This window comes from Heteronotia binoei, chromosome 19 (assembly GCF_032191835.1).
Source record: "Heteronotia binoei isolate CCM8104 ecotype False Entrance Well chromosome 19, APGP_CSIRO_Hbin_v1, whole genome shotgun sequence".
Lineage (NCBI taxonomy): Eukaryota > Metazoa > Chordata > Lepidosauria > Squamata > Gekkonidae > Heteronotia > Heteronotia binoei.
The window spans coordinates 29456405-29483202 of NC_083241.1; the positions used below are offsets into that span (position 1 = coordinate 29456405).

Here is a 26798-nt window from a genome sequence, read left to right on the forward strand (position 1 = left end):
GCCCGCCCCTTGGCCCCGGAGGGTGTTTAGCCGTGCCCCGGAGAGGCGTCTATCTCCCTGGGGGGGGGGGGGCTGAACGGCGGTCTACAACAGCCTCTTCTGCACCCAGACGGCGTCGGCGCCTGCAAGCTCAGGGAGCTCCCTGGGTCTCTCTCAGCGTACTGGAGAGAGGATTTAAATGCATCTGCTGTGGGGTTCCGTCTTTGCACGCCTGGAGTTGTGATTTAGGAGCCGGCGAGGCCCATTTCTCGAATGAATGAAGGGGACCGGCACCTGTGCACAAAAGCTTGCCGCTGCCCTCGTTCTGTTTTTCTCTCTTCCGTCCCAGATTTCGGTGTCTTACTCTTGCATCGCTTCTGCCCCCTATTCTGTGCCTTTCCCTTTTAATTTCCAAAAGCGAGCCTTCTATAACTGTCAGGACTGTCAAGCCATCTTTTGCCTCGAAGACTCCCATGAGCTAGACCAGGGGTGGCCAAACTTGCTTTAATGCAAGATTCCCACAGAATAAATGTCAGATGTTTGAGAGCTGCAAGACAAGGAAGGAAGGAAGGCCAGTTTGGTGTAGTGAAGTGCACCGACTCTTATCTGGGAGAACAGGGTTTGATTCCCCACTCCTCCACTTGCAGCTTCTGGAATGGCCTTGGGACAGCGATAGCGCTGGCAGAGGTTGTCCTTGAAAGGGCAGCTTCTGGGAGAGCTCTCTCAACCCCACCTACCTCACAGGGTGTCTGTTGTCGGTGGGGGGGGGGGAAGGTAAAGGAGATTGTGACTGCTTTGAGATTCAGAGTATAGGGTGGGATATAAACCATTATCATCAATGAAGGAAGGAAAATAGATGGGGAGAGTGAGAGGTGGAAAGAGAGCAACTTTAAATGCATGTTCCAAGCTGCTAGCTGGCTTGGTGACGTGATTTAAAGAGAGAAATGCTTTCTCCAAGCTAGCTGATGGAGGCTTCAAGAACCACAAATATGTGTGGAAAAGCCACAGTTTGGCCATCCGGAATTAGAATTTTATGTAGTTGCCATGAATTGGTTGTGACTTCATCATGGCATACGTTGCATTCGACAGCTAACAAAATATGCATGGCCAGGGCAGGGCTGCCGAGAAAGGGGGGACAAAATGTGGGGAGCCCCCAAATGGAGCTCTCTCACAGCTGACTCAGTAGAGCTTAACTCCCCCTGGAATGCACATTGAAGTGTGCCAAACGTAAAACTTTTCACATTTTTAATTTACTGATTTTTAATTTTAATTTTTTAAAAAAAATGTGATAAGTTATAAAGAAAATTGTGAGAAGTGCTTGCCAGCCATGCCAGGAAGGAAGGAGGGTGGCAGGATAGGATGAGGTGGGAGGCCAAGTCACACACTGGGGAGAGGGGGGTGGCTTGGCTTTGTTGAGGGCAGCTTGGTGATGGGAGAGGACAAGGTCACAGTGGTCAGGAGCCAGAGTCATGCATCAGGGAGGGGGTGCCCAGTGGTGTCCCCTAAGCCAGGTGGTGCCCTAGATGACTGCCTACTTTGCCTACTCCCATGCAGCAGCCCTGTCTGCAGTCCCTCCTCTGTTGTCCTCCTCCTTGCACTATCTGCCTTACAAAAACCCCACAGTTTGCTCTGTTCCTATCCAGTTTCTTGAGCTGCATAGAAAGGCTTCTCTCTCTACCCCAATAACTGGATCATCCTCTGGTAAATGAGCCCCTAGCAGTTATCTGGATCAGTTATGCAAGGCAGGTACAATAAAATCCCCTATTCTGAAAGGCTATGCTCATGCCCTCTAAGTGAGGTTGAATCTGTAGAGCACATGTTTTTCAGTTGCCCATATTATAGGGAGGCTCGTTTTGGAATTATTACTCCATTAGTCGATAGGACACCTGCTTATATCAATACAAACAAAGCAAGACTTAATCGGTTCCTATCAGATAAGAATTCAGAGATTACACATTCAGTTGCTGAGTTTTGTGCATTAATTCTTAGACTGTGGGAATTGCATTTTAAAAGTTCTTACATTTTGATCTCTTATTTTCGTATACTATGTCCGTTTTTATTTTTTCGTATTATGTTTATACTGTATTCTGGTCTTGAGACTATAATAAACTATGACGATGAGCCCCTAGCTAGAGGTGGTGATGGAACATCTTGATTATCTTATCTCATGCTCCAGAGAAGAATACTGTGGAGGGGGCAGGGCTGTTAAGACTCACGTGATGATCCTGAACAAAGTGTGAGTCCAGGGGCACCTGTAAGACCAACAAAAAAGTTTCCAGAACTCAGAATGAGCATCACAGGAAAAATACTAGCATCTAAAAAGCAGTGGGAGTCCCAGATAAGGTTTCCAGCTGATTGGCATGCACCTGAGCCTTTAATGGCAGCCTGAACTATAGAAATCAGCAAGGGAACTTTTGAGAAAACAAATTATTACTGAATTGTTTCTGCAGTTCAAGTTCTCTTGGCGAAATTCAAGAACTGAAGGGTTAGGATTTGGGTAGACGTCATAGTATCAGAAGGAGTATCAGAATGAAATTGCTGAACAGTTGGGTTGGAATGGATGAAAGGAAGCAAAAGGGTGATAAACGCATGGAATTCACTGCCACAAGAGGTGCTAGCAGCTACCTGCATAAATGGCTTCAAGAGGGGATTGGATAAACAGATGGCGCAGAAGTCCATCAGTGGCTATTAGCCACAGGGTATAGATGTGATGCTCTGTATTCTTGGTTCTTGGGGGGTGGGGGAGGGCTCCTAGTGTGCTGGCCCTGCTGATGGACTTCCTGATGGTTCCTGGGGTTTTTTTTGGCCACTGTGTGACACAGAGTGTTGGACTGGATGGGCCATTGGCCTGATTCAACATGGTCTCTCGTCCTTATGAGAGGCTGTGGCTCAGTGGTAGAACATCTACTTGGTGTGGAAGAAGTTGCCAGGTTCAGTCTTCAGAATTTCCAATTAATAAGACCCAGTAGGAGGTGATGTGGAAGACCATGACATAGACAATATTGACTTTGAGGGAGCAGAGGTCTGATTCAGTATAAGCCTTCCTGTGTTCAGTGTAGTGGTTAGGTGTGTGGGCTCTTATCTGGGAGAACTGGGTTTGATTCCCTGTCAGCAATGTTCTCTTGTTCCTCTGGTGGTGATTGTGGAGCCACCATTTATTTATTTAGTTATTTATTTAGAAGAAGAAGAAGATGATATTGGATTTATATCCCACCCTCCACTCCGAAGAGTCTCAGAGCGGCTCACAATCTCCTTTATCTTCCTCCCCCACAACAGACACCCTCTGAGGTGGGTGGGGCTGAGAGCAGCTGCCCTTTCAAGGACAGCCTCTGCCAGAGCTATGGCTGACCCAAGGCCATTCCAGCAGGTGCAAGTGGAAGAGTGGGGAATCAAACCCGGTTCTCCCGGATAAGAGTCCGCACACTTAACCACTACACCAAACTGGCTCTCAAAAATAAAATTAATTATTTTATATCCCACCCTCCCTGCCAAAGGCAGGCTCAGGGCGGCTCACAGGTTAGGGTCAAACAATGACCAAAGAAGATAAAACAGCAATAAAACATAAGACATAAAACAATTATTAAAACATCATTATTAACAGACAGTTAATTCATATAGGCAGTTATTGAAAAGCGCAAGGCAGAACTTAACTGTCTCTGCATGTGAACCACAACTGGACTGTGGCATTCTGTTCATCCCCTGTAGAATTTCACATTCTAGAATCTTTTGTTTTCACTCAACATTCCAGTTCTCATGGGAGTTAGAGAAATATGTAGACTCAAAGGTGGGATGGGAATGTTCAGAATCCTTTGAGAATGGCTTCTGACCCAGGGCAAAAGTTTAGATCTTTAGAGCATCCTAGTCTTGCCCAGCTACTATGTTTTCCAGCTTTTCTGATACTTTTCCCGTCTTTGGTGCTTTTTTGTCTCTTGCCCACTTTTAATCTTTGTTAATAAATTTGGAAATGTGCATTAGTGAGACCTGAGTTTGATCCCAGCAGAAGCTGGGTTCAGGGCCAGATCTGCATGGTTTTTGGAGGGGGGCGCAAAATTAAAAAAAAAGATGCCCCCTTATGGGCCCATTCTATCTTATGGGCCCATAGAAGATCTATTTCCCCCTCCTGTTAATTCACCAAAAATCAGGGACATCTCACACCAAGCCTAAAGGAGTCTAGAAATCATCAGTTTCAGACAGGAAGTGAGAGCTAAGAATGCACTCCCATCAATGTAGTGTTTTCATACCCAACTAAATTCCCATTTTCCAACAACACAACAAGATTTACACTCAAGGCTGAATTCTAGGAACCAAACAAACAAAAAAAGAAAGTCTTAAAAAAGGTAATAGTAGTCCCTTGTGCAAACGTCGCAATGTGATGTCATTACCAACCCATGGGATGACATCACATCACAACGTTTTCTTGGCAGACTTTTTACGGGTTGGTCTGCCGTTGCCTTCCCCAGTCATCTACACGTTACCCCCAGCAAACTGGGAACTCGTTTTACCGACCTCGGAAGGATGGAAGGCTGAGTCAACCATGAGCCGGCTACCTGAACCCAGCCAGGGCCAGATCTAGCGGGCAGCAGAGGGGGTGCTTGCCCCAGACGCTGCCGGGGGGGGGCCCCACCAAATTGGGGAAGGCATCCATTCTATTCCCCCACCTCCAGTGGTTTCTGTCCCCTGCCTACCTCTCCCCCCCCCCCAACTTCATGGGAGCCAAACCCAGCTCTATTCCCCTTTCAGGTTTGGATGTTAGCTGCTGCATTTTAGCACACCACTTTGGGCTGCTGGGAGAAATTCTATCCTAGCTTCTTGGGCCTGTCATACTTTCTTGGCCTAACCTGCCTCATGGGGTTGTTTTGTGAGGATCCAATAAAAGAGAGGAAAATGACGTCCACCACTTTGAGGAGAAAAAAGGCAAGGTATAAATGAAGCAAACAAAGAAAAGTACTTGAAACCAGCAGTAGTAACTTGTGGGCTTGCTCAGGCATCTTGCTGTTTTCTGTGTGAAAATTTTGGGTTCCAAAACTGGCAAATCCTAAGAAATTTTGAAGTGTTAATGCAAACAATAATGCTAGGGAAAGTTGAAGGCAGTAGGAAAAGAGGATTGACTCGATTAAGGAAGCCAGGGCCCTCAGTTTGCAAAATCTGAGCAGGGCTGTTACTAGTAGGGTGTTTTGGAAGTTGTTAATTCATAAGGGTGCCATGAGTCAGAAATGACTTGATGGCACATAATGACACACAATGCTTGCATAGTTTGATGTCTGGACTTTGATGCTGTGCTCTTAATATTCTGTTTTGCCAAAAGGAGGGTATTGGAAGGGCCACAAAAGACCGCTGGGACACCTCGGATGTTCCGGCTCTGACTACGTGCAGCAATGCAGATATTTTCCGACGCATAAATGCCATGCTGAGTAACTCTCTGGACTTCAGAGGAGTCTGCACAACACCCATCACAAGAGACCGAAAGGAACTGCTACCAGGTAATTTGAGCAGATGGGATTTGGAAGTTTTGGAGCTGTAGAGAACTTTTCTCCCTCCTGGTGGGAAAACAAACGCAGGAATCTTGTGCCGGGTGGGGGGGGGGACGGATTAAAACACATGTCATATTTACTGCATCAGGCCTAAACTTTTTGACTGCTTCATCAAGATAAAATGACAACATATAAAATTGAACTGTTTGACATATTTATGCCCTCTAAAGTCTGCGTGCAACACAAGAACCAGTGTTCTGAGGTGGTCAGAGTGTTGATCTGGGAGATGCTAGTTTGAATCCCCACTCTGTCATGGAAGCTTGCTGGGTGATCGTGGGCCAGTCACACACTCTTGGCTTAGCCTACCTCACAGGGTTATTGTGTGGTATAAAATGGAGAAAGGAAGAATGTTGTAAGCTGCTTTGCTTCCCCACTGGGAAACAAAGTAAATAAATACAAATGCTGTCACTTTCCAGAAGTAAAACTGCAGCTGTACACCAAGTACTAAAGATAGAGCTATAAACCGCTGTGCCCTGTGCCACCTTAGTGCATTTATCTTGAAGGGCCTAATCATCTTAAAGGGCCTAATCTCATGATACATGTACCCCAACCCCCTGTCATCCTTTTTGGTTGGTAAAATTGCAGGGGGGAAAGTCGAAGCCCCCTTCCCTCTTAAGATTGTGATCTAAAGGAGGAGCCATCTGTTGAGGACGATATTCCTGAAATGGCAGGCCTTCCGCTTTATTAGCTAGCTGATTTGGCACCTTTTGTCAAGGGAACAGGAAAAATTCCATAGTTTATTTAAAGACACAAGAAGTTTGTCTTTTTATGGAAGATGGCTAATTGAAGCAGCTGTACTGAGCTGCTGTTTACAGCTGCTGTAAATGTGGACGCATTCTGACTCGTATATGATCCTAATTGCATGAAATATGTAATATGAGTTAAGTCGGGCATCCCCTGGCCTGACTTTCAGTCACCTGTGATGGGGGAACTCTCCTTAAAAAGTCTACCGGGGCCAGATTCTGTTCTGGAGTATGGTGGTTCTGTTCTAACTCCTGTGCTGTTTTCATAAGCAAAAATGGTGGCGGCTCTAGTTTATTCCACTTCTGGGGCCTAGTACACATCTGGATCCAAGCAGTGGGACAAACTACCCCCGCTATTGCTAATAGCCCCCGCTCTGTGGAATGCCCTCCCCGAAAACATCAGGGCCTTGTGGGACCTGCCAAGTTCCCCCTGCCAAGGCCTGTAAGACCGAAGTATTTAAACTTGCCTTCAACAGTTAAGGGGAGGTGGCTAATGCTCCACAGCACTGACAATCTCATTGGACAGATATAGACAATCAGGAACACTGACGTGCATCTTGGTTTTTTAGTAGTTGAAAAATGTATGGAATTGATTTTGTTGTATATTTTGGTTTTTTTTAAAAAAAATACTCTATGTGGGTTTTAATTGTTGTTAGCTGCCCTAAGCCCATTAGAGGAGGGCGGAATAAATAAGCCCCCCTCTCTCAAGTTGTTGCTGATGAAAATGGTGTGGGAGGTAAGATGGAAGCACCCACCCCCACCCCACCGTGCTCCAGGCATCATAAAGTTGGAAGGGATCTCCAGGGTCATCTAGCCCAACCCCCAGCACAATGCAGGAAACTCACAAATACCTCACCTCCCCCCCCACACACACCCCAGTGACCCTTGTTCTGTGCCCAGAAGATGGGGGAAAAAAAACCCCTTCAGGATCCCTGGCCAAAGTGGCCTGGAGAAAATTGTTTCCTGACCCTAGAAGATATTGGATTTATATCCCACCCTTCACTCCGAAGAGTCTCAGAGCGGCTCACAATCTCCTTTAGCTTCCTCCCCCACAACAGACACCCTGTGAGGTGGGTGGGGCTGGAGAGGGCTCTCACAGCAGCTGCCCTTTCAAGGACAACCTCTGCCAGAGCTATGACTGATCCAAGGCCATGCTAGCAGGTGCAAGTGGAGGAGTGGGGATTCAAACCCGGTTCTCCCAGATAAGAGTCCGCACACTTAACCACTACACCAAACTGGCTCTCCTAAAGAGGCGATCAGTATTTCCCTGTGCATATAAGAAGGGGGCATTAACTGATGCAACCCTTCCTGCCCTCCATCTCATGATCTGCCTAAGTTCACAGAATCAGTGTTGCTGTCAGATAGCCGCTGTATAAAAACCTCCAAAGAAGAAGAGCCCACCAGTTCCTGGGGAAGCCTGTTCCACTGGGGAACCACTCTGACTGCCAGGAAGTTCTTCCTCATGTTTAGCCGAAAATTCATTTGATTTACTTTCACCCTATTGGTTCTGGTCCAACCTTCTGGGGCAACATCCTCTATACGACCAGTCTTTCAAGTAGTTGGGGATGGTTATCATATCACCTCTCAGTCATCTCCTCTGCAGGCTAAACATACCCAGCTCCTTCAGCCTTTCCTCATAGGACTTGGTCTCCAGACCCTTCACCATCTTTGTTGCCACCCTCTGGACATGTTCCAGCTTGTCTGTATCCTTCTTAAATTGTGACACCCAAAACTGAATACAAAACTCTAGGTGAGGCCTAATCAGAGTAGAGTAAAATGATACCATCACTTTGCATGATCTGGACACCATACTTCTGTTGATGCAGCCCAAGATTGCATTTGGCTTTTTAGCTACCACATCACACTGCTGACTCATGTTCTATATGCAGTACGGTCTACTAAAACACCAAGATCTTTTTCGCACATACTACTGCCAAGGCAAGTCTCCCTCATCCTATAATAACACATTGGATTTTTCTTAGCTAAATACAGAACTTTACATTTATCCCCATTAAAATTCATTTTATTAATTGTAGCTCAGTTTTCCAGCCTGTCAAGATCATCCTGTATCCTGCCTCTTTCTGCTGTATTTGTGATCCCTCCCCATTTAGTATCATTTGCAAATTTAATAAGAATTCCTTTCATTCCTTAATCCAGGTAATTTATAAAGATGTTGACCTCACTGTATCACGTGTGTGACAGCAAGTTGTGTCAAAGAACCCTGAGCCACCTTCTGTCACACGTTTTGTGTAGCGAGGACCTAAGTAGCTATTCTGCATAAATTATCAATGCTAGAATCCACAAATCTTGTGGGGTTTTTTAATTGTAGTGTTCAAACCAAGCAGTGTAAAATAGCTCAGATGACAATAAGAGGCTTTTTGTAAAGGCTGAGACTGTTTAGAATTGCAGCTGCGTAGCAATAATGCTCTGCGTTAATTCTTGATTGCACTAGTGAAGTGGGCAGATCTTTGTTAACAGATTGCTCAATTTACAAGTGGTCAGTCAAGAAGATTCTGAGTTGAACCCCTGAAAATAGTTCTTGGGAAAGGAAGCGTTCTTCTGTTGCCTTTGATCCCAGGGCAGGGCCTGATGTTAAGAGGAAAAGAACATTCTGTAAAAACAAACATGTGCAAGCTCAGCTTTGAAGAGAATTCATGCAGCTTTCTAAAATACCTTGCTCATCTTCTAGAAAATGCATGCTTTCTTGTAAAACGCCCAAGGGGAGAGTAAGGGAGCATCTGCAGCCAAATCTTTTTTGTTTGTGTGTGTACACGATTTTCTTTCTAGAACAGAATTATCTTGTTCTTGTCTTGCTAAAAAAGGGTTTGCAACAATAAAAGTGTTATTGGAAGCATATAGGACCCAAATCTCCCATGGCTGTATCTAGTCCAAAAAGTTCTAGAAAAGAAAACACCTAGTTCTTGATTTTCATAGCAGCAGTAGTTCTTTTGCTGGGACTGGGGAGGGACTCCAGTTCAGTGATAGAGCATCTGTTTAGCATGCAGAAGGTGCAGGTTCAATCCCTGGCATTTCCAATTAAAAGCTCGGATAGAAGGTGATGTGTGAAACCTACACATGAAATCCTGCAGAGCTTCTGTTAGTCTGAGTAGACGATACTGCCTTTGATGGGTCAAGGGTCTGATTCAGTATAAGGCAGCTTCATCACTGAAGAATCCAGGGCTTTTTTTGTAGAAAAAGCCCAGCAGGAACTCATTTGTATATTAGGCCACATCCCCTGACACCAAGCCAGCCGGAACTGCATTCCTGCTCAGAAAAAGCCCTGGGAGAAACTATTCACAAGCAAGGCTTCAGAGGCAGAGTAGTAGGCAACAGATGGATGTCATTTAAAAGGCAGCAACACACTGTTCCGTAATTTATGTGTGTGTACATTTTTACGGGGAGGATTTTTGGGCTGCAGTGGGGAGACCCTGTTACTAAGAGCCTTTCAGCTTCTGCTGAAGGGGGATGATGGGACAGCAGCTCTATCAAAGGAACTGAACCAGCTCCTCCTCCACTGAAGAAAGTGCAGCATATGCCCAGAGGAGGTTAGATGGATGGTGTCCAGGTTCAGGCAGACATCTGAAGCAAGAAGTATAGCCCAAACACAATCCAGGGTCAAAGCACAGATATTCCAAAATCCAAGCATCAAACCAGAACAGCAAATCCAGAGATCACAAGCCGGGTCATGGTCCAGAAGACCAGGCATGTAGAAGCCTAAAGCACATCAGCGCACCAGCGTGTGGTGCCCAGTGTACCCTCTAAGCTGAGTTAACGTGAGCTAGCTCACATTTTAGCCTCCAGCTCACACATTTTTGTCTTAGTTCAGGGTCTCCCAGAGCACACTAATGCAGGGGTGCTGAATTCATTTGTTATGAGGGTCAAATCTGACATAAATGAGACCTTGTTGGGCCGTGCCATGTTGGGTTGGGCCATGTGTGTACGTATTTATGATTAGATAGCAGAGATATAAACTTTATAAAGGACACAGGCAAACACAAAGATTTAAAAAAAAATCCTTAAAACATTAACACTCAGTCTTAAAGGTGCTTTCTTTGTATTTCTCCCATGGAATCTAGGGAACTGGGCAAAGAAAGCTGTAGCTCTTTCCTTCCTTCCCCAGGGGACTAGGAGGGGGAGGAGCCTCAGCCAATAGAAGGAAGAGAGGCTTGGCTCAGTAGCTCTGTTGTGCGATTGAGAGAGCCTGGCAAAGCAAGCCGTTATGCAGAAGGAAGCAAGAGAGAAGAAGGAAACAGATGACAGCCAGTTGTTTGGGGTCCTGATAGGAGCCCTCTGGGGGCCTGATTCGGTCCCCGGGCCGCATGTTTGACGCCCCTGCACTAACGCATGCAGTAGCTCACAAAGTAGAATTTTTTCTCACAAGATTTTGCAGCTTGGAGGCAACATTGGTGGTGGCCAAACTGATTCCATGCCGGCTCAAGTTTTCCTGGCCGCTTTTATCAGCAGTCATTCAAGGCTTGGCGCAACCCCTCCAGCTGCTGAGTCATCCAGAGACAGGTGCAAGTCATCAGTGGCTGAGCAGCCTACAGGGCTGTCTGCCCTGATCCTGCAGGGACTCCCACTCACAGATAGAGGTTGACCAGTGCTGGGCTACCAGCCGTGCACAGCAGTACCACTCCTGCACCTCCCTTTGGGCATGCCTTCTTCAGCATTCTAAGGGCTCTGGTGACACTAGGGTGGCAAATGGCAGCTGCAGGGCCTCTGAGTCTCCCCCTCCGCACCTGATGGAGTCTCTACCTTATCTGGTGGGTCTTCCTGCAGCATCTGAAGGCTGGGGCCAGCTTCCTCCATTTCTTCCTCATCTGAGAAGGTGTTGTCAGGCAGACCCATGACGGGCTGCTCTGTCAGAGTATTTGAATTGCCTCAGGGCTGGGATTTCTGGACATGAGGCTCTTGCTGGGTTTTATTTTCTCATGCTTTCATCCCCATGCTATCAGGTCTAGTTGTAGAAGACCTGACGGCACAGGTAGGGTCGTGCTGTTGATTTTTGCCTTGCAACCTGTTGTTGACAAAGCTGATCCAGGAAGTATCAGATCTGCTTCAGAGTTTGTTCGGCTCAGATTGGCTGCTTGTGAGCCAGGAGCAGTGAACAGAGTCCCAATTCCTAACTCTTAACTAAAGCAGGAGGCTCTCAAATGTCTCTCCCCCACCCCCATTCCCAAAAATTAACCTCATTAGCTTTTACTGGCCTCTCTAAACAGGGCTGGTTACCTGCATTAATCGCATTGACACTGAATTCCTTACACATTTCTTATGCTTAGAAGGTAATGAACACCTATGAAGCTGTCTTATATTGAATCAGTCCTTTAAGGTCAGTATTGTCCTCAGACTATAGCAGCTCTCCAGTGTCTCAGGCAGAGGCTTTTCACATCTTCTTCTGCTTGGTCCTTTTAACTGGAGAGGCCAGGAATTGTACCAGGGACCTTCTGCATACAAACACACAAATTAAGCTGCCTTATACAGAAGCAAACCATTGGTCCACCATGGTCAGTATCGTCTACTCAGGCTGGCAGCAACACCATGGTCAGTATTGTCTACTCAGGCTGGCAGCAGCACTCCGGAGTCTCAGGCAGATGTTCACTTACTGCCTGGTCTCTCTTAACTGGAGATGCTGAAGGACTGAACCTGGAGCCTTCTGCATGCAAAGCAAATGCTGTACCACTGAGCCACAACTGTGATTGAATGTAGTAACCAGCTAGATTGCATCCCCAATGGAACAGCACTTCCTGTTGGTGGAAAAGGGCTGGCAATTTCCATCAGTTCCCACTGCAGACCACCCCCTCCAGTTCTGTACCTAAGAATGAGCTGAATGGTTCCAGCAGCAAGAGGAAGAGGAAACATCCAGCTGTGCAGAAATCTGTGGATGGTTGTATGGACCCCATTGTAAATTTTTAAGAAGCAAGAAAACAAAAGTTCGGTCAGTTCAGGAGTAAAACTGGATGCAAGAAGGTAGTAATTGGAGATGTGGGAGTGGAAAGCACTGCTCCTGTATGCCGCTTTTGAGAGTAACCATCTCATAAAGGTAACTGATTGAGGACTTAAGGATCGCAGAAGGCATTATTTAACTCAGAGGTGGCCAAACTTGCTTAACGTAAGAGCCACATAGAATAAATGTTAGATGTTTGAGAGCCACTGCAAGACAGGAGGGCAGGCAGGTAGGCAAATAGATGGGGGATGGAAGAGGAAGGGAGAGGTGGAAAGAAAGCAGCTTTAACTTTAAATGCATTCTCCAAGCCGCCAGCTGGCTTGGTTTGGGAAACGATAGAAAGAGAAATGCTTTCTCTAAGCCAGCTAACAGGGCGGGGGGGGGGGGGGGGAGTTGAGAGCCACACAATGTGTGTGAAAGAGCCACGTGTGGCTCCCAAGCTGCAGTTTGGCCACCCCTGATCTAACCTGTGTATGTATAAAGCAAAAAAGAGACTAAATTTTAACCAGAAACAAAATAATGAATTTGTTCAGATGGGTAGCAGTGTTGGTCTGAAGCAATAGAATAAAGTTTGAGTCCAGTGGCGCCTTTAAGACCAACAAAGTTTAATTCTGGATATAAGCTTTTGTGTTCACGCACTGATGCATGAACATGAAAGCTTATACCCAATATTAAACTTCGGTCTTAAAGGGGCCACTGGACTCAAACTTTATATTGGATTTATGCAGCTGTCTGGCAGCAGTCCCTACACAATGCAATACATAATCTGGTTTTATGCCCTACTCGTTTTTAGAACAGGGATTTGCAATGGGATCTGATTTAGATGGCCTTCCTGTTCACTGATAGTCTGCACTTCACAGAGCAACCATACAAAATGGCAGCTAGAGAGAATTATTACAAAATACACCAAGGGCTTGTTGTAATGGATTATATTCTGGCCTCTGTGTTCAAAGCACTTGTAGCATTGTAAGTCACACATGAGTGCATCCTTGCATTGTGTTAGATCCCAGGGAGCATGTCTCCCCCCCCCCCCCTAATTTCTGAGATTACTCTTGGGGTCAGGGAGGTGGATTGAATCCCCATCTTCCATTGGTGGGCAGAAATGCCATCTGGTTCTCTTGCTTGCATAGAACTCCAGCCTGCTGGTTGACAATCAGTGGAGGAAGAGACAGCAGCTGAGACAGCTTCCCATTAGCTGCCAGATGTTGTGTACTGTGGAATAGCTTTATGGAGGGAGGAGGGGTGCTTCCATAGGAATCCATGCTGCTTCCTGGCAAACATAGTGCTAGGCAGATACTTACGAGAGCCTCTTTTCTGAAGCTGCAGGGCAGGGCTAGACAGGCTCAGAGCAATAGTTTTCAACTGGCGGGATGCAGGGTTTTCTTGAGTTAACCTTAAGAATTTGCTCTCCTTCAATTCCCATGTCTGCCTGCAAGCGTGACAAGCTGTGTCCTGCCCACCACGGATTGTCCATCTGTGAAATTTTGGCATCCAACATATAACTATCCTGTTCAGACAAAAAGTAGGCTTTTTGTTTCTATTCTGGTGGGATCTAGCTTCTTTGATAAAGTGATCGAAACATAAGAGAAAAAAGGTTGAGAACCACGGGCTTAAAAGAACAGTGATGGCCCAGAAGTTGCTTAAGCTGCAAGAGGCATTCTTGTTAGATTGTCCCAGTGTTCTGGCCAGGGCTTTTTTTTGTAGAAGGAACTCATTTGCATACTAGGCCACACACCCCTGGTGTAGCTAATCCTCCAAGAGCTTACAGGGTTTACTATAAGCTCTTGGAGGATTGGCTACATCAGGAGTTTGTGGCTTATTATGCAAAGGAGCTCCTGCTACAAAAAAAGCTCTGGTTCTGTTCCTCTTGAAGGATTGGCTACATCAGGGATGTGTCGCCTAATATGCAAAGGAGTTCCTGCTACAGAAAAAGCCAGCCAGGATTTTGTTCTGTTTGCATATTTCATTCTCCTTCTAAATCACCTTGCACTGAAGACTTGGGTAGCTGGTCATAAATAATTGTGCATTGCCTGATGAGCACTTTGAACCCCCTAGTCTCTTTAAGTCAAACTAGCAGGGTGTAGGGATCTTTAAAAAAAATTGTGTCTTCTTCCCTGAACTTTGAGATCCACAGATCCTGGCAGAGAACCAGTTTCTGTTTATTTGGGTCCTATTTTCCCAATTAACATCCATAGGTCAGCTTTAGATTTTTACTCTGTCACCACGTTACATGTTTGCCTCAGTCTGGCACAGTCGGAAGTGACAATTGATGTGATGTTTGTGACTCCTAGTTTCCATGTGTGCCGATAGAGCAAGAGCTTCTGATGTTCTATAGACCGCAGGGACAAACATTGTTCCAATGTTGGTAGAAGCAGAGCAACTGTTCTTTGCTGCACTGTTCCCCACTTCTAGATCTGTCTGTCCATCCATGTGGTTTAGAAGCAGATCAGGTGCCTGTTGTCCTGTACTATAGTTTGGCGTAGTGGTTAAGTGCGTGGACTCTAATCTGGGAGAACTGGGTTTGATTCCCCACTTCTCCACATGTGCCTACTGGAGTGACCTTGGGTCAGTCACAGTTCTTGAAAGCTGCTTTCTCAAGAGCAGTTCTCTCAACCCCACCTACCTCACAGGGTGTCTGTTGTGGGGAGGAAAAGGGAAAGGAGATTGTGTAAGCCTCTCTGAGTGAAGGCTATTCAATTTCCTTCTTCTTCTTCTATGTTAGTCACATTTGGGAAAAGAAGATTTTATGGTTTCTTGCTCTCTCACTTTGTTTTCTCTGTAGTTGCAAAAATTACTTAATTTTAAAGTGAACTTTGGAACTCTGTCTCCCAGATCTTCCAGGGTAAGTTGAGAAATCATTTGTTCATGTAGCGGGCCTTGACAAATTTTCTTGGGCTTTATGAGCCACCCTAGGTTTCTATATTTTAATTACCATGCTTCCTATTATTGCTGCTGCAAAAACCTAATCCTAAATTCTTCACAGATTCTTGTAATTTTTAAACATTGTTTAAGCATTGCTTCTAACTTACAAGGGCACCATGAATTAATGACCTCCAAAATGTCCTATAGTTTACTGCCTTTATATGAATAAATACACATGAACACATTCCTGAAGCTGCCTTCTATTGAATCTGACCATTATTGGTCCATCAAAGTCAGTATTGTCTTAGATTGGTAGCAGAGCTCTCTCTGACATCTTTCAGATCATCTTCTGCCAAATCCTGTAACTACAGATTTTGGGGTTCGAACCTGGGATCTTCTACATTCCAAGCAGATGCTCTACCACTTAGCCATGGCCCCTCCCCACCGATGAACCTCCTGGTGGCACTTGGTTTCCTTGGCCACTGTGTGACACAGAGCTGGACTTGATGGAGGGGCCATTGGCCTGATCCAACATGGCTTCTCTTATTTTCTCTCCAGGTTGTTTTTATAACAAAAAGCTAATCTCAGCCCCTCACCTACATAAATTTGTACTGAAACTCCTTCAAGAGACACTTAGTATAAATGACTGCTGGAAATACTGTGCGCTGTAATTAAATTTCTAGGCACCATGACACCTGGAATTTGTCAAGCCCTGGCATTACTGTTAGCTGTAAATAATAATGAATAAAGGCAATTCTTAATTTCACTGATCAACAGCTGCAAAAGCCCTAGATAATGACTAGCACACTTTGACTTTCTTAAATCAATACTATGGGTCATTTTGATCCTTTCAACTCTGGTACAAAAGGATTTAGTAGGGTGAATCCAGCCATTCTACAGAGTCTTTCCCTCAGCTTATGGTCTCTTCCCCCTGCTCCCCCATATTATGAGGCTTTTCTCTCAAAGGAAGAGTTACAGCAAGGCTCAAAACTTCAGTTGAACTAAAGGTGCGATAATAAATATTTTAATAAACTTTCCTCTCTGGAGTAGAGGTACCTCTCTGGAGTTGGAAGGTACCTCTAGGGTCATCTAGTCCAACCCCCTGCACAATGCAGGAAACTCCCAAACATTTCCCCCTAAATTCACAGGATCTTCATTGCTGTCAGATGATCATCTAGCCTCTGTTTAAAAACCTCCAAGGAAGCCTGTTCCACTGAGGAATCGCTCTAACGGCCAGGAAGTTCTTCCTAATGTTGAGCCGGAAACTCTTTTGATTTAATTTCAACCCATTGGTTCTGGTCCTACCTTCCGGGGCCACAGAAAACAATTCCACACCATCCTCTCTATGACAGCCCTTCAAGTACTTCAAGATGGTGATCATATCACCTCTCAGCCGCTTCCTAAAGTAGTAGAATGGAGGTGGGTCTGTGCCAGTTTCAGTAAAAAGCCAAAACTCAGGGTTGTAAACAGTGAGATAATTTTGGGAGAAAGCTGCTTGTGAGAAACATAGGTGGTGCGGGGGAGAACCCCCAAATTTGGCTGTTATTTGAAAGTAGTGTTTTATTGGATTTTGAGGTTAAAAATTAAATTCCTCACAAGGAGATAATATTGAGTGAAGACATGCAAATATTTATTTACTTAAACCTCACTTTTCTTCTTAGTGGAGATCCAGAGTGGTTTACAGTGTTCTTCCTTTCTCCAGTTTATCCCTACAACAGTCCTGTGAGATAGATTAGGCTCAGGGCATATGAAGGGAAAAAGAAGAGATGGATTTATAACCCGCCCTTCACTCTGAGTCTCAAAGTGGCTAATAACCTCTTTCCCTTCCTCTCGGCACAGCAGACACCTTGTGAGACAGGTGAGAGGTCTTAGAGAACTGCTCTTGAGAGAACAGCTCTGAGAGAACTTGTGACTGACCCAAGGTCACCTAACTAGCTGCATGTAGAGGAGTGGGGCATCAAACCCAGTTCTCCAGATTAGAGTCCGCCGCTCTTTTTTTTTAACTTACTAGTTTTTTATATTTGAAAAGCAACGTTTTAATATACACTCAAATAAAATACAGATAAACCATATATATTGCAGCATACAATATAGAATTTGCAGTAATGCATCTTTATAACCGTATTTCTATATCACAAGGAACTTCACCAACTAGTCAATAAAAACTGAAAGTTGTATATTTCTTAGGTAGCTTACACAGTCTACTAGAATTTGCATTAACGTAGTCAAAGAACAGAAGCAGTGTATAAAAAACCCCCCTCTGCACCAAATCCAAGGTCACCCAGCAAGCTTCCATGGCCAAGTGGGAAATATATCTTTGCATTCTCCTCTGCTCTGCATTCTGATGGAATTGTCTTTCTTTGGTGCATGAAGGAATTCTTGGAAGGCTTGAGTAGAAGCCTGTGGTCAGGACCAGCTCAAAGGAGTAGGCCAGGTAGGCGGCCACGTAGGGTGCCACCTGTCCTACAAGGGTGTCACTGGGTGTCACTCTACCCGTCTCCTCAACACACCATTCTCCCTCTGAGTTGGAGGCCATCTTGGGTGCTTTCCACCATCTTGTCAGGGAGGCAGGAAATGGAATAATTCTTCGTCCTCTTCCTTGACCCTGGAGCACCCAGATCTCCTCAGTTTCTTCCCTGCCTCTAGAGGGAGAGCAACTAGCTAGCTTAGCTCCTAGAAGATAGGAAGCAATTTTAATCCTATTCTCTATTCCTAATCTAATTCTTCCTTTTTTCCCAACCTTACTCCTCTGTCTAAGAATCTTCTTAAGTTCCAGTCTGTTACACTGAGCTACTTTCACTTTCCATCCGCCTTCACACCTTCACAGTAGTTGGGAGAGCGGCGCAGGCGCGGCTGCTTTTAAAGCGGCTGACTTTTGTTTTTTCCTCCTTGTCTTCACTTGCGGAGCGCGGCAAAGAGCGGCGGATGGAAAATTTCAGGGACGAGTTCCTAGAAGACACGTCCTCCGTAAGTCCTCGCACTGAGGCTGTGGGAGTGGACCCTGGGACTGGCATGTCTTCCCAGCTTGCTGCAGTTCCCGGCAACGTTGCCCGTTTTAGTGACTTTAATCACCACGGGCTGAAACGTCCAGGGGCTTCAGCAGAAAGGCTTGAAGTTTCTCCTCACCAGAGGCTTGCATCTGACGGCAGCCATTTTGAAGGAGGATTTTCGGCACGCATTTCGCCAGGAGTCTTATGCTTTGCCCCTTGGGACGGTTACCAATCTCCCGGTGGGAGACAATACAGGAGGCCAACCCCTATCGGATCACGCCTCCACGGTCGACCCAGCCCTAATACAACAAAGTGGTAATGTGGATGAAATTGCTGAGCAGACAGGTTAAAACGGATAAAAGGAAGTACTTCTTCACCCAAAGGGTGATTAACATGTGGAATTCACTGCCACCGGAGGTGGTGGCGGCCACAAGTATAGCCACCTTCAAGAAGGGTTTAGATAAATATATGGAGCACAGGTCCATCAGTGGCTATTAGCCACAGTGTATGTGTGTATATAAAATTTTTTGCCACTGTGTGACACAGAGTGTTGGACTTGATGGGCCGTTGGCCTGATCCAACATGGCTTCTCTTATGTTCTTAATGTACTGTACCCTAAAGGGCCATTTTCTGTTGAATTTATGACTATGCTCCAGCAAACCATTAGAGCAGAAATGTTTAATGCCTGTCAATCAGGGGCTATGGGCATGGGATCAGTGGGATCCAGATCTCCTTCTCCTCCTTCTTCCTCCTCAAGGCGCCCAGAGAAAAATCTTTCCAGAGAGCACAACTGGCCAACTAAGGCAGCCAGAAAAGAGATCTCTAACTCTAGATTGTTAGAGGAAGATTCAGAGGAGAATCAGTTGGATGCGGAGTCACAATCTAAAGATCAAGAGAGTTTTATTTCAGATGAGGAGGTGGAGGATGTCTGTGTCCCAGAGCAGTCAGTTCGCTGCTTTAAAGCTGATGACTATCAGTATTTGTTAACCAGGGTCATGGCAGCGCTGGCGCTCCAAGATTCTGCCTCTGGGGAGGAGAATCCCAGTACTGATACCAATCCCAGGAATAAAACTACTGGGGATAGGGAGTTTTTCCCAGGCTCACACACCACTACCAAGGTTTTCCCTTTTCCACAATTCTTTGAGAGACCATTAAAAGCTGAATGGAGAAAACCTAACTCTTATCGGCAGTTTCCTGCCTTTGTAAAAAAGTTATATGATTTGCCTGTTTTTGCAAACGAAATGTTGCAGGTTCCAGTAGTGGACGCACTAGTGACGGCTCTTCAAAATCCGGGTTTGGTGTCAGAAGACGGGCACAGTTTCATTAGAGACAGTTGGGACAAGAAAATTGACCTAGCCCTAAAAAGATCACACGAGATGGTAACTATGGCAATTAAGGCATGTACTACATCGTCTATTGTATCTAGAGCAGCCATAGTCTGGGCTAGAAGACTCTCTCAGTTGCTACCAGAAAATAATAAGAAATTGATGGAGGGAACCACCAGACTACTTAAAGCAGCAGAGTTCACGGCCAATGCTTCTCTAGATGCCCTCACCTTCTGTTCCAGAGGTCTGGCGCCAGGGGCAGTAGCCAGAAGAGGCATCTGGCTTAGAGCATGGCCTGCAGACAACCATTCCAAACAAATCGTGATATCGTATCCGTTTCAAGGAGAAAAGCTCTTTGGTAGTGCCTTAGATAAGATCTTAGTAGAAACCAAAGACAAAAAGAAAGCCATGCCAAGGAACATTCGCAGAACTGATAGAAGAAGCTTTTACTGTCAGTCCTTTCGTTCCTCACACACATTGGCCAGATCAAGATCCTATGCAGATAACAAGAGATCATCCTGAAACCAACCAAGTCAACCCTTCAGAAAAGGGTTCATTAATCGTAGATTCAACAAGCAGAATTCAGAGCGTAGAGACAAGCAGGACCGGGAGCCAAAATTCAGCAAGGCGTGACTGGACTTCAACTCCGGTAGGGGGAAGACTTCAATATTTTCAAGACGCTTGGGAGGCTTTCCAAACAGATTGCTGGACTTTAGAAATTGTGTCATGCGGGTATGCAATAGAATTCAAAAGCATTCCACCAGAACGTTTTCTGGTGTCCCCAATTCGGAAGAACTCTACAAAAAGATCTATAATGAACAAGGCCATCACACATCTCTTAGAGATCAATGCCATAGAACACGTTCCAACAGAGCAGAGGGGTCGAGGTGTTTATTCAATATTCTTCACTGTTCCCAAGAAAAACGGGGACTGGAGAGCAATACTCGATCTAAAGTTTCTCAACAGATTCATTCATCTACGACACTTTCGTACGGAGACCCTGAAATCAATCACAGAGGTCTTACAACCAGGAGAGTTCCTCACCTCACTGGATCTCACGGAAGCTTATTTGCACATTCCGATCCAGCTATCTCATCGCCGGTTCCTTTGGTTCTGTGTGGGGAACAGACACTTTCAATTCAGAGCGCTTCCCTTCGGTCTAGCCACAGCCCCCAGGGTATTCACGAAGGTGATGGTAAATGTTGTGGCACATCTCAGACAACAGGGGATACACCTTCATTCATACCTAGACGACCTGCTGATCAGACCAGAGTCCAAACGGAAAGCTCTGTCGGATGTCCAAGCAACTATGCAGTGTCTACAGGAACACGGCTTTCTTATAAATATAGCCAAGAGCTCTCTAGAACCAACACAAAGGTTGGAACACTTGGGAATGATTATAGATACACGAAAGAACTCTATCTTTCTTCCGAAAAACAAGATACAGAAAACCAAGCAACTCGTGAATTTAGTCATTCGGAACACTCACACTCCATTATTGACTTTAGCCAAATTGATGGGTTTGCTCATCTCAAACATAGATGCAGTTCAGTGGGGCAGGTTTACATACGAGACAGTTACAAAGGTTAATCCGCCCTCACCAGTACCAGATCATGACAAAACAGAATCCACAGACCAAGGTCACATTAGAGGCCAAGAAATCTCTGATGTGGTGGTCCAGGGATTCCAATCTGTGACAAGAGAGAGTTTACTATCTTCCCAGAGAGATACAACTGTTCACAGATGCCATTCTGTCAGGTTGGGGAGCAACGCTCGACAACATACCAACGCAGGGTCGATGGTTACCGTCAGAAACCCAACTGCCGATCAATGTATTGGAACTACGAGCAATACGCCTAGCCCTATTATTCTTCACCGATCAGGTACAGAAACAGCATGTACTAGTAAGAACAGACAATGTGGCTGCAAAGTCCTACCTGAACCATCAGGGGGGCTCGAGGTCATCAGCTCTGTCCAGGGAAGCAAAGACATTATTCAACTGGGCAGAACACCACCTTCTTTCCATCAGGGCAGAACACATCAAGACCATTGCCAATGTTCAAGCAGATTGACTCAGCCGAACGACCATACAACCAGGGGAATGGAGATTAAAGACGTCAATATTCCAGCAGATAGTCGAACAGTTTGGTCAACCTATAATGGACCTGTTTGCTTCTCACAACAACTACCAGGTAACAACCTTTTGCACCAGATTTTTTCACCCGGCTGCAGCAGCGGTGGACGCACTGACAGTAAGTTGGCCTCAGGGCCTACTGTATGCCTTCCCCCTGATTCCGGTGTTATCAAGGTTTCTTTGACAGGTACAACACCAGAAAGCACGGGTCATATTAGTAGCCCCATGGTGGCCACGATGCCCATGGTTCTCATCTATCCAAAGGCTATCAACCACTCAACCTCTCCGGCTAGAAATCGTTCCAGACATGTTGACGCAGGGTCCAATTTGGCATCCACATCCAGATTGGCTGCAATTGACCGTGTGGAAATTGGACGGTCTACATTCCTGAAGTTCGGTTATTGGAAAGCTTTTCATAGGTGGTGTCGCAGAAAAGCAAAAGATCCACTAAATCCATCAATTCAAGACATATTGGAATTCCTACAAGATGGATTACAATCTGGACTGAAACGAGCCACCTTACGGAGACAGGTAGCAGCACTATCTTCCGTATTGGGACAGATACAAGGTAAAGATCCCTCCAAGCATGCACATGTTCAGAGGTTCTTAAGGGGAGCCGCCCTCAAGTGCCCTCCACAGACTCATAGGTTTCCGACGTGGCATCTACACACTGTCTTGTCCGCACTCACTAAAACACCCTTTGAGCCTATTCAAGGCATTTCTCTAAGATGGTTACACTTAAAGACAATCTTCTTAATAGCGATCACTTCAGCAAGAAGGGTGTCGGAGATCAATGCACTGTCTGTAAAGAAAGAACTTTGTATTTTTCCACAAAGACAAAGTAGTTCTTCGTATAGATCCTACTTTTCAACCCAAGATTGTGTCAAAATTTCACAAGTCTCAAGAACTTCACTTGCCATCATTTTGTCCAGACCCTAAACATCCTAGGGAGCGAATGTGGCATAACATAGATTGCAGACGCTGTCTAAAAGCATATTTAATGAGGACTGAACCAATCCAGAAAATGGAAGCCATGTTCATTAACATTGCACAACCAAGATTGGGCCAAAAAATGTCAACTTCAGCCATCAGCTATGCTATTAAACAATGTATTGCGGAAGCCTATAGAGCAATGGAATTAGAAGTACCCAGAGGTATCACAGCACATTCCGCTAGAAGTGCTGCAACTGACGCAGCCTTTAACAATTATGCCTCAGTAGATGAGGTGTGCAGGACCGCAACATGGTCCTCTATCTCAACATTTGTCCGACACTACAAATTAAACTCCTACAGTTCAGCAGAAGCAGCATTTGGCAGAAAGGTTTTACAACATGTGGTCCTAGAAGAGAGCAATGCCCCACCCAGTCATTAATTCACTGCTATAGGAGATCCCAAGATGGCCTCCGACTCAGAGGGAGAACGACCATTGGTACTTACCGTGAGGGGTCATTCTCCTCTGAGTACAGGAGGACATCTTGCCCACCACGTTGCATCGCTCATACTAGGGTCTATTCTGCTCTATCTATTCCATTTTCTTCTGCTGCTCTACAGTTCCTTATGTTATGCTTTTTGCATATTAACTGACTGTTATTACTGTTTCCTTATTGTGAGTAAGGTTGATTGTTTAGAGGCTGCTTATCAGAGTATCCCAACTGAGGAGATCTGGGTGCTCCAGGGTCAAAGAAGAGGAAGAAAAATTATTCTATTTCCTGCCTCCCTGACAGGATGGTGGAAAGCACCCAAGATGTCCTCCTGTACTCAGGGGAGAATGACCCCTCACGGTAAGTACTAGTGGTCGTTCTGCAATGTGTGTGCTGCTCCAAGCCTGCCTTCCCTGCAAGGGAAGGAAGGCTCCAAGAGGCACAGGCGCCGCCCCTCCGCTTTTGTCTGCCTGGGTCTGTGCTGAACACAGGGTCCGCCACGCAGGTGGCAAGAACAGGGTTCTTGCCTGGGGTGGCAGAACCCCTAGCACCAGCCCTGCCTGTGGAAGTTCCCAAATTATGCATGTGGCTTTTCATGGTGATGCACAAATGTTCACCCTACTCAGATTTTACTGGTCATACTATGGCTTAGCCCAGGGTTGGCCAAACTGTGGCTCAGGAGCCACATCTTTCACGCTTATTGTGTGGCTCTCGAAGCCTGCCCTGTCAGACAGATTGGAGAAGGCATTTCTCTCTTTAAATCACTTCTCCAAGCCAGCCGGCAGCTTGGGGAGTGTGTGTAAAATCTCTTTGTTTCCAACTCTCTCTCTCTCTCTCTCTTTCTCTCCCTTGTGAGCTTCCATGGCCAGGTGGAAAATACATCCTTGCATTCTCCTCTGCTCTAATTAGAGTCAAAATGTGTAAGTAACTGAGCGATATGTATAGCTAAGATTGGATTGAAGCTGTTGCTAAAGTCATGTGAAAATAGCTTACAGATAATAAAAAAGTTAACAAACAGTTGTGAGAACTAAGTTTGAGTCCAGTGGCAGCGTTGATACCAACAAAGTTTAATTCTGGGCATAAGAGAACTGAGTGAATGAGCATATGTAGTGAGATAAGAACCTGATATCTCTGTTAAGCCTTGGGGGGCTCCATTGTCCTAGGTGTTATAAAAACTTGCAATTCAGCAATCTCCCATTCTAGTCTGTTTCTGAAATTCCTTTGCAATAAAACAGTTACTTTGAGGTGCCCCCATTGAGTGCCCTAAGAAGTTGAAAAGTTCTGTTACATGTTTCTAAATTTTGTGATTATGTCAGATTTGTGTCCATTTATCCTACAGCGTAGGGTTTGGCCTCTTTGCCCTATGCAGAAAACTGTTGGCATTTAATACCATATACAGCGTTAGAAGATTAGCAAGATTGTGTGAATGTAACTATAAACAAGGATTGTATGCTTTCTGCATTCAGGTCAGAATTCTGTGTCAACAGAAACACAGTTCTGTACTCTGTTAAAATGATCGAAATTAAACACATCTGCGTGGCTCCTTAGCTCCAAGGGCTCTTCCATTTTCACAGAATTTCTTTTCCATTGGAGGGGCAAATAATCAAAGACAGCCGCTTTAAGGGCTGTCTTCCAACTACTAGAAATCTTACTCTCTGGCTTTGAGCCTTCCTTGGGTGTAGCCCACACATTCTAGCATATCTTAGCAACAGTAAGGCTAGGAGATTCTCTCTCTCTCCCTCCTTCTCTCTCTCTCATTTTTAGCTGGAAGCAGAGATTTGGGAAGCTGCATTCTGTGATTTGAGGATGGGGCGGGGCTTGTGGTGCTCTGTAGTGGTTGACAGACTGATAAGAGTTTAGCAGATAGATCCGGCCGCCTGTTACCTGCATGGCATTCTTGGTTATATCTCACTGTTGAATGTATCTCCAGCTAACAGCTAAGAAGGTTGCATGCACCCCTGTTGAGTTTTCCCTCTTGTGGGTCACACCCCATGGCAGCCCAGAACCTGCTGTGGGTAAGGAGAGAGACTGGGGTCCTGGAAGAGGAGAAGAAGGGTTATGAAGTCGGCAACAGCAGCAGGTACCCCTGATGTAGCCAATCCTCCCAAGAGCTTACAAGGCTCTTTTTTGTAAGCTCTTGAAGGATTGGCTACATTAGGGGTGTGTGGCCTGATATGCAAAGGAGCTCCTGCTAGAATTCCACCCCTGTTCAAGACCAGCCAGTTGAATAACACAAAACTGTGCAGGTTCTCAAATTTTCTGGAAAATTTCATGTGACCACATGAGGTCTGGGTTGGGAAATACCTGGAGATTTGGGGGGGGGGGGGGGGGGTGGAGCCTGGGGAGGGCGGGGCTTCAGCAGAATACAATGCCATATAGCAGGGGTGGCCAATGGTAGCTCTCCAGATGGTTTTTTTTTGCCTACAACTCCCATCAGCCCCAGTCAGCATGGCCAATGGCTGGGGCTGATGGGAGTTGTAGGCAAAAAAAGCATCTGGAGAGCTACCCCTGCCGTATAGTCCTCCTTTCGAAGCAGCCATTTTTCCCCAGGTGAACTGATCTGTTGCTTGCAGATCTGTGTCACCTGCAAGAGTGTCATCTCGGTCCTCCAGTCACCACCTGGAGGTTGGCAACCCTAGGTTACAGCACCAAGGTGGTGGAAGGGAAGGGAATATTTTTCAGGCCCTCTCCTTTAAGGCTTTTCATGCCCTCCCTCCCTGGTAGAATGTCAAGCAGGTGTTTATAGATGGCATTGGTTGCACTTCTTACCAGGACTGGTAGAGGGTGGAAAAATAGAAGTATCTAGCTGAAAATATAAAAGCCATTATTTCCTACAACATGTCCACAGTGCCAGGGCTTAGATCTGAGGTTGGCTTGGGGAAGATAGAGCAGGGGTGGCCAAAGTTGCTTAATGTAAGAGCCACATAGAATAAACGTCAGATGTTTGAGAGCTGCAAGACATGAATGTCAGATGTTTGAGAGTCACAAGAAAGGAAGAAAAGCAAATAGATGGGAGGAGAGAGAGAGATGGAAAGAAAGTAACTTTAAATGCATTCTCCAAGCCACCAGCTGTCTTCTCCAAGCTGGCTGACAGGACAGTGGGGACTTCAAGAGCCACACAATATGTGTGAAAGAGCCAGATGCGGCTCCTGAGCCACAGTTTGGCCACCCTTGGTATAGAGAAAGAAGTTGCATAAAATTATTTTTTCCATTTGGCGGTCCTACTGATATGTAGTGTGTTGTTCATCTGGTTAGGCTAGCAATTCTAATTGGATGCCCAGTGCTGTTTTATTTCACTTATTCAAGCCTATTGATAGACCACCTTTCTCACAGAGGCTTATGGAGGATTATGGGGTACAGGAAGAAATGTAATTGTATAGTACAGGGCATCCAGTGAACAATGCAATAGAACTTTGGATGTTAGGTGCCATCAAGTTGCTTAAGATCTCTAGAAATGCCTGATTGTTAGCTGCCTTGATCAGGTCTTGCAAACTAAAGGCTTCCTCGATGGAGTCAATCCATTTCCTCTTGGGTCTTCCTCTTTTCCTGCTGCCTTCCAGTTTTCCTTGTGTGATTGTCTTTCCAGTGTCTCTTGTCTTCTCATAATGGGACCAAAGTACAACAGCCTCAGTGTAATCATTTTAGCTTCTAGGGGAGAGTTTGTGCCTGATTTTTTTAAGAAGAAGAAGATTGTAGATTTATACCCTGCCCTTCACTCTGAATCAGAGTCTCAGAGTGGCTTAGGATCTCTTTTGTCTTCTTCCCCCACAGCAGACACCCTGTGAGGTAGGTGGGGCTGAGAGAGCTCTGACAGAAGCTGCCCTTTCAAGGACAACTCCTATGAGGCCCAAGGCCATTCCAGCAGCTGC

At 45.6% G+C, this 26798-nt stretch overlaps 1 protein-coding gene across 2 annotated transcripts in view; it reads left to right on the top strand.

The window, feature by feature from the left end:
• Positions 1-26798, top strand: part of CPEB1 (cytoplasmic polyadenylation element binding protein 1) — an 88270-nt gene that overhangs the window by 656 nt on the left and 60816 nt on the right. For both annotated transcript variants that reach the window (XM_060260283.1, XM_060260284.1), the window contains exon 2: positions 5285-5459. In XM_060260283.1, coding sequence (XP_060116266.1) covers positions 5285-5459 — 175 coding nt within the window. The remainder of the gene's footprint in view (positions 1-5284; positions 5460-26798) is intronic.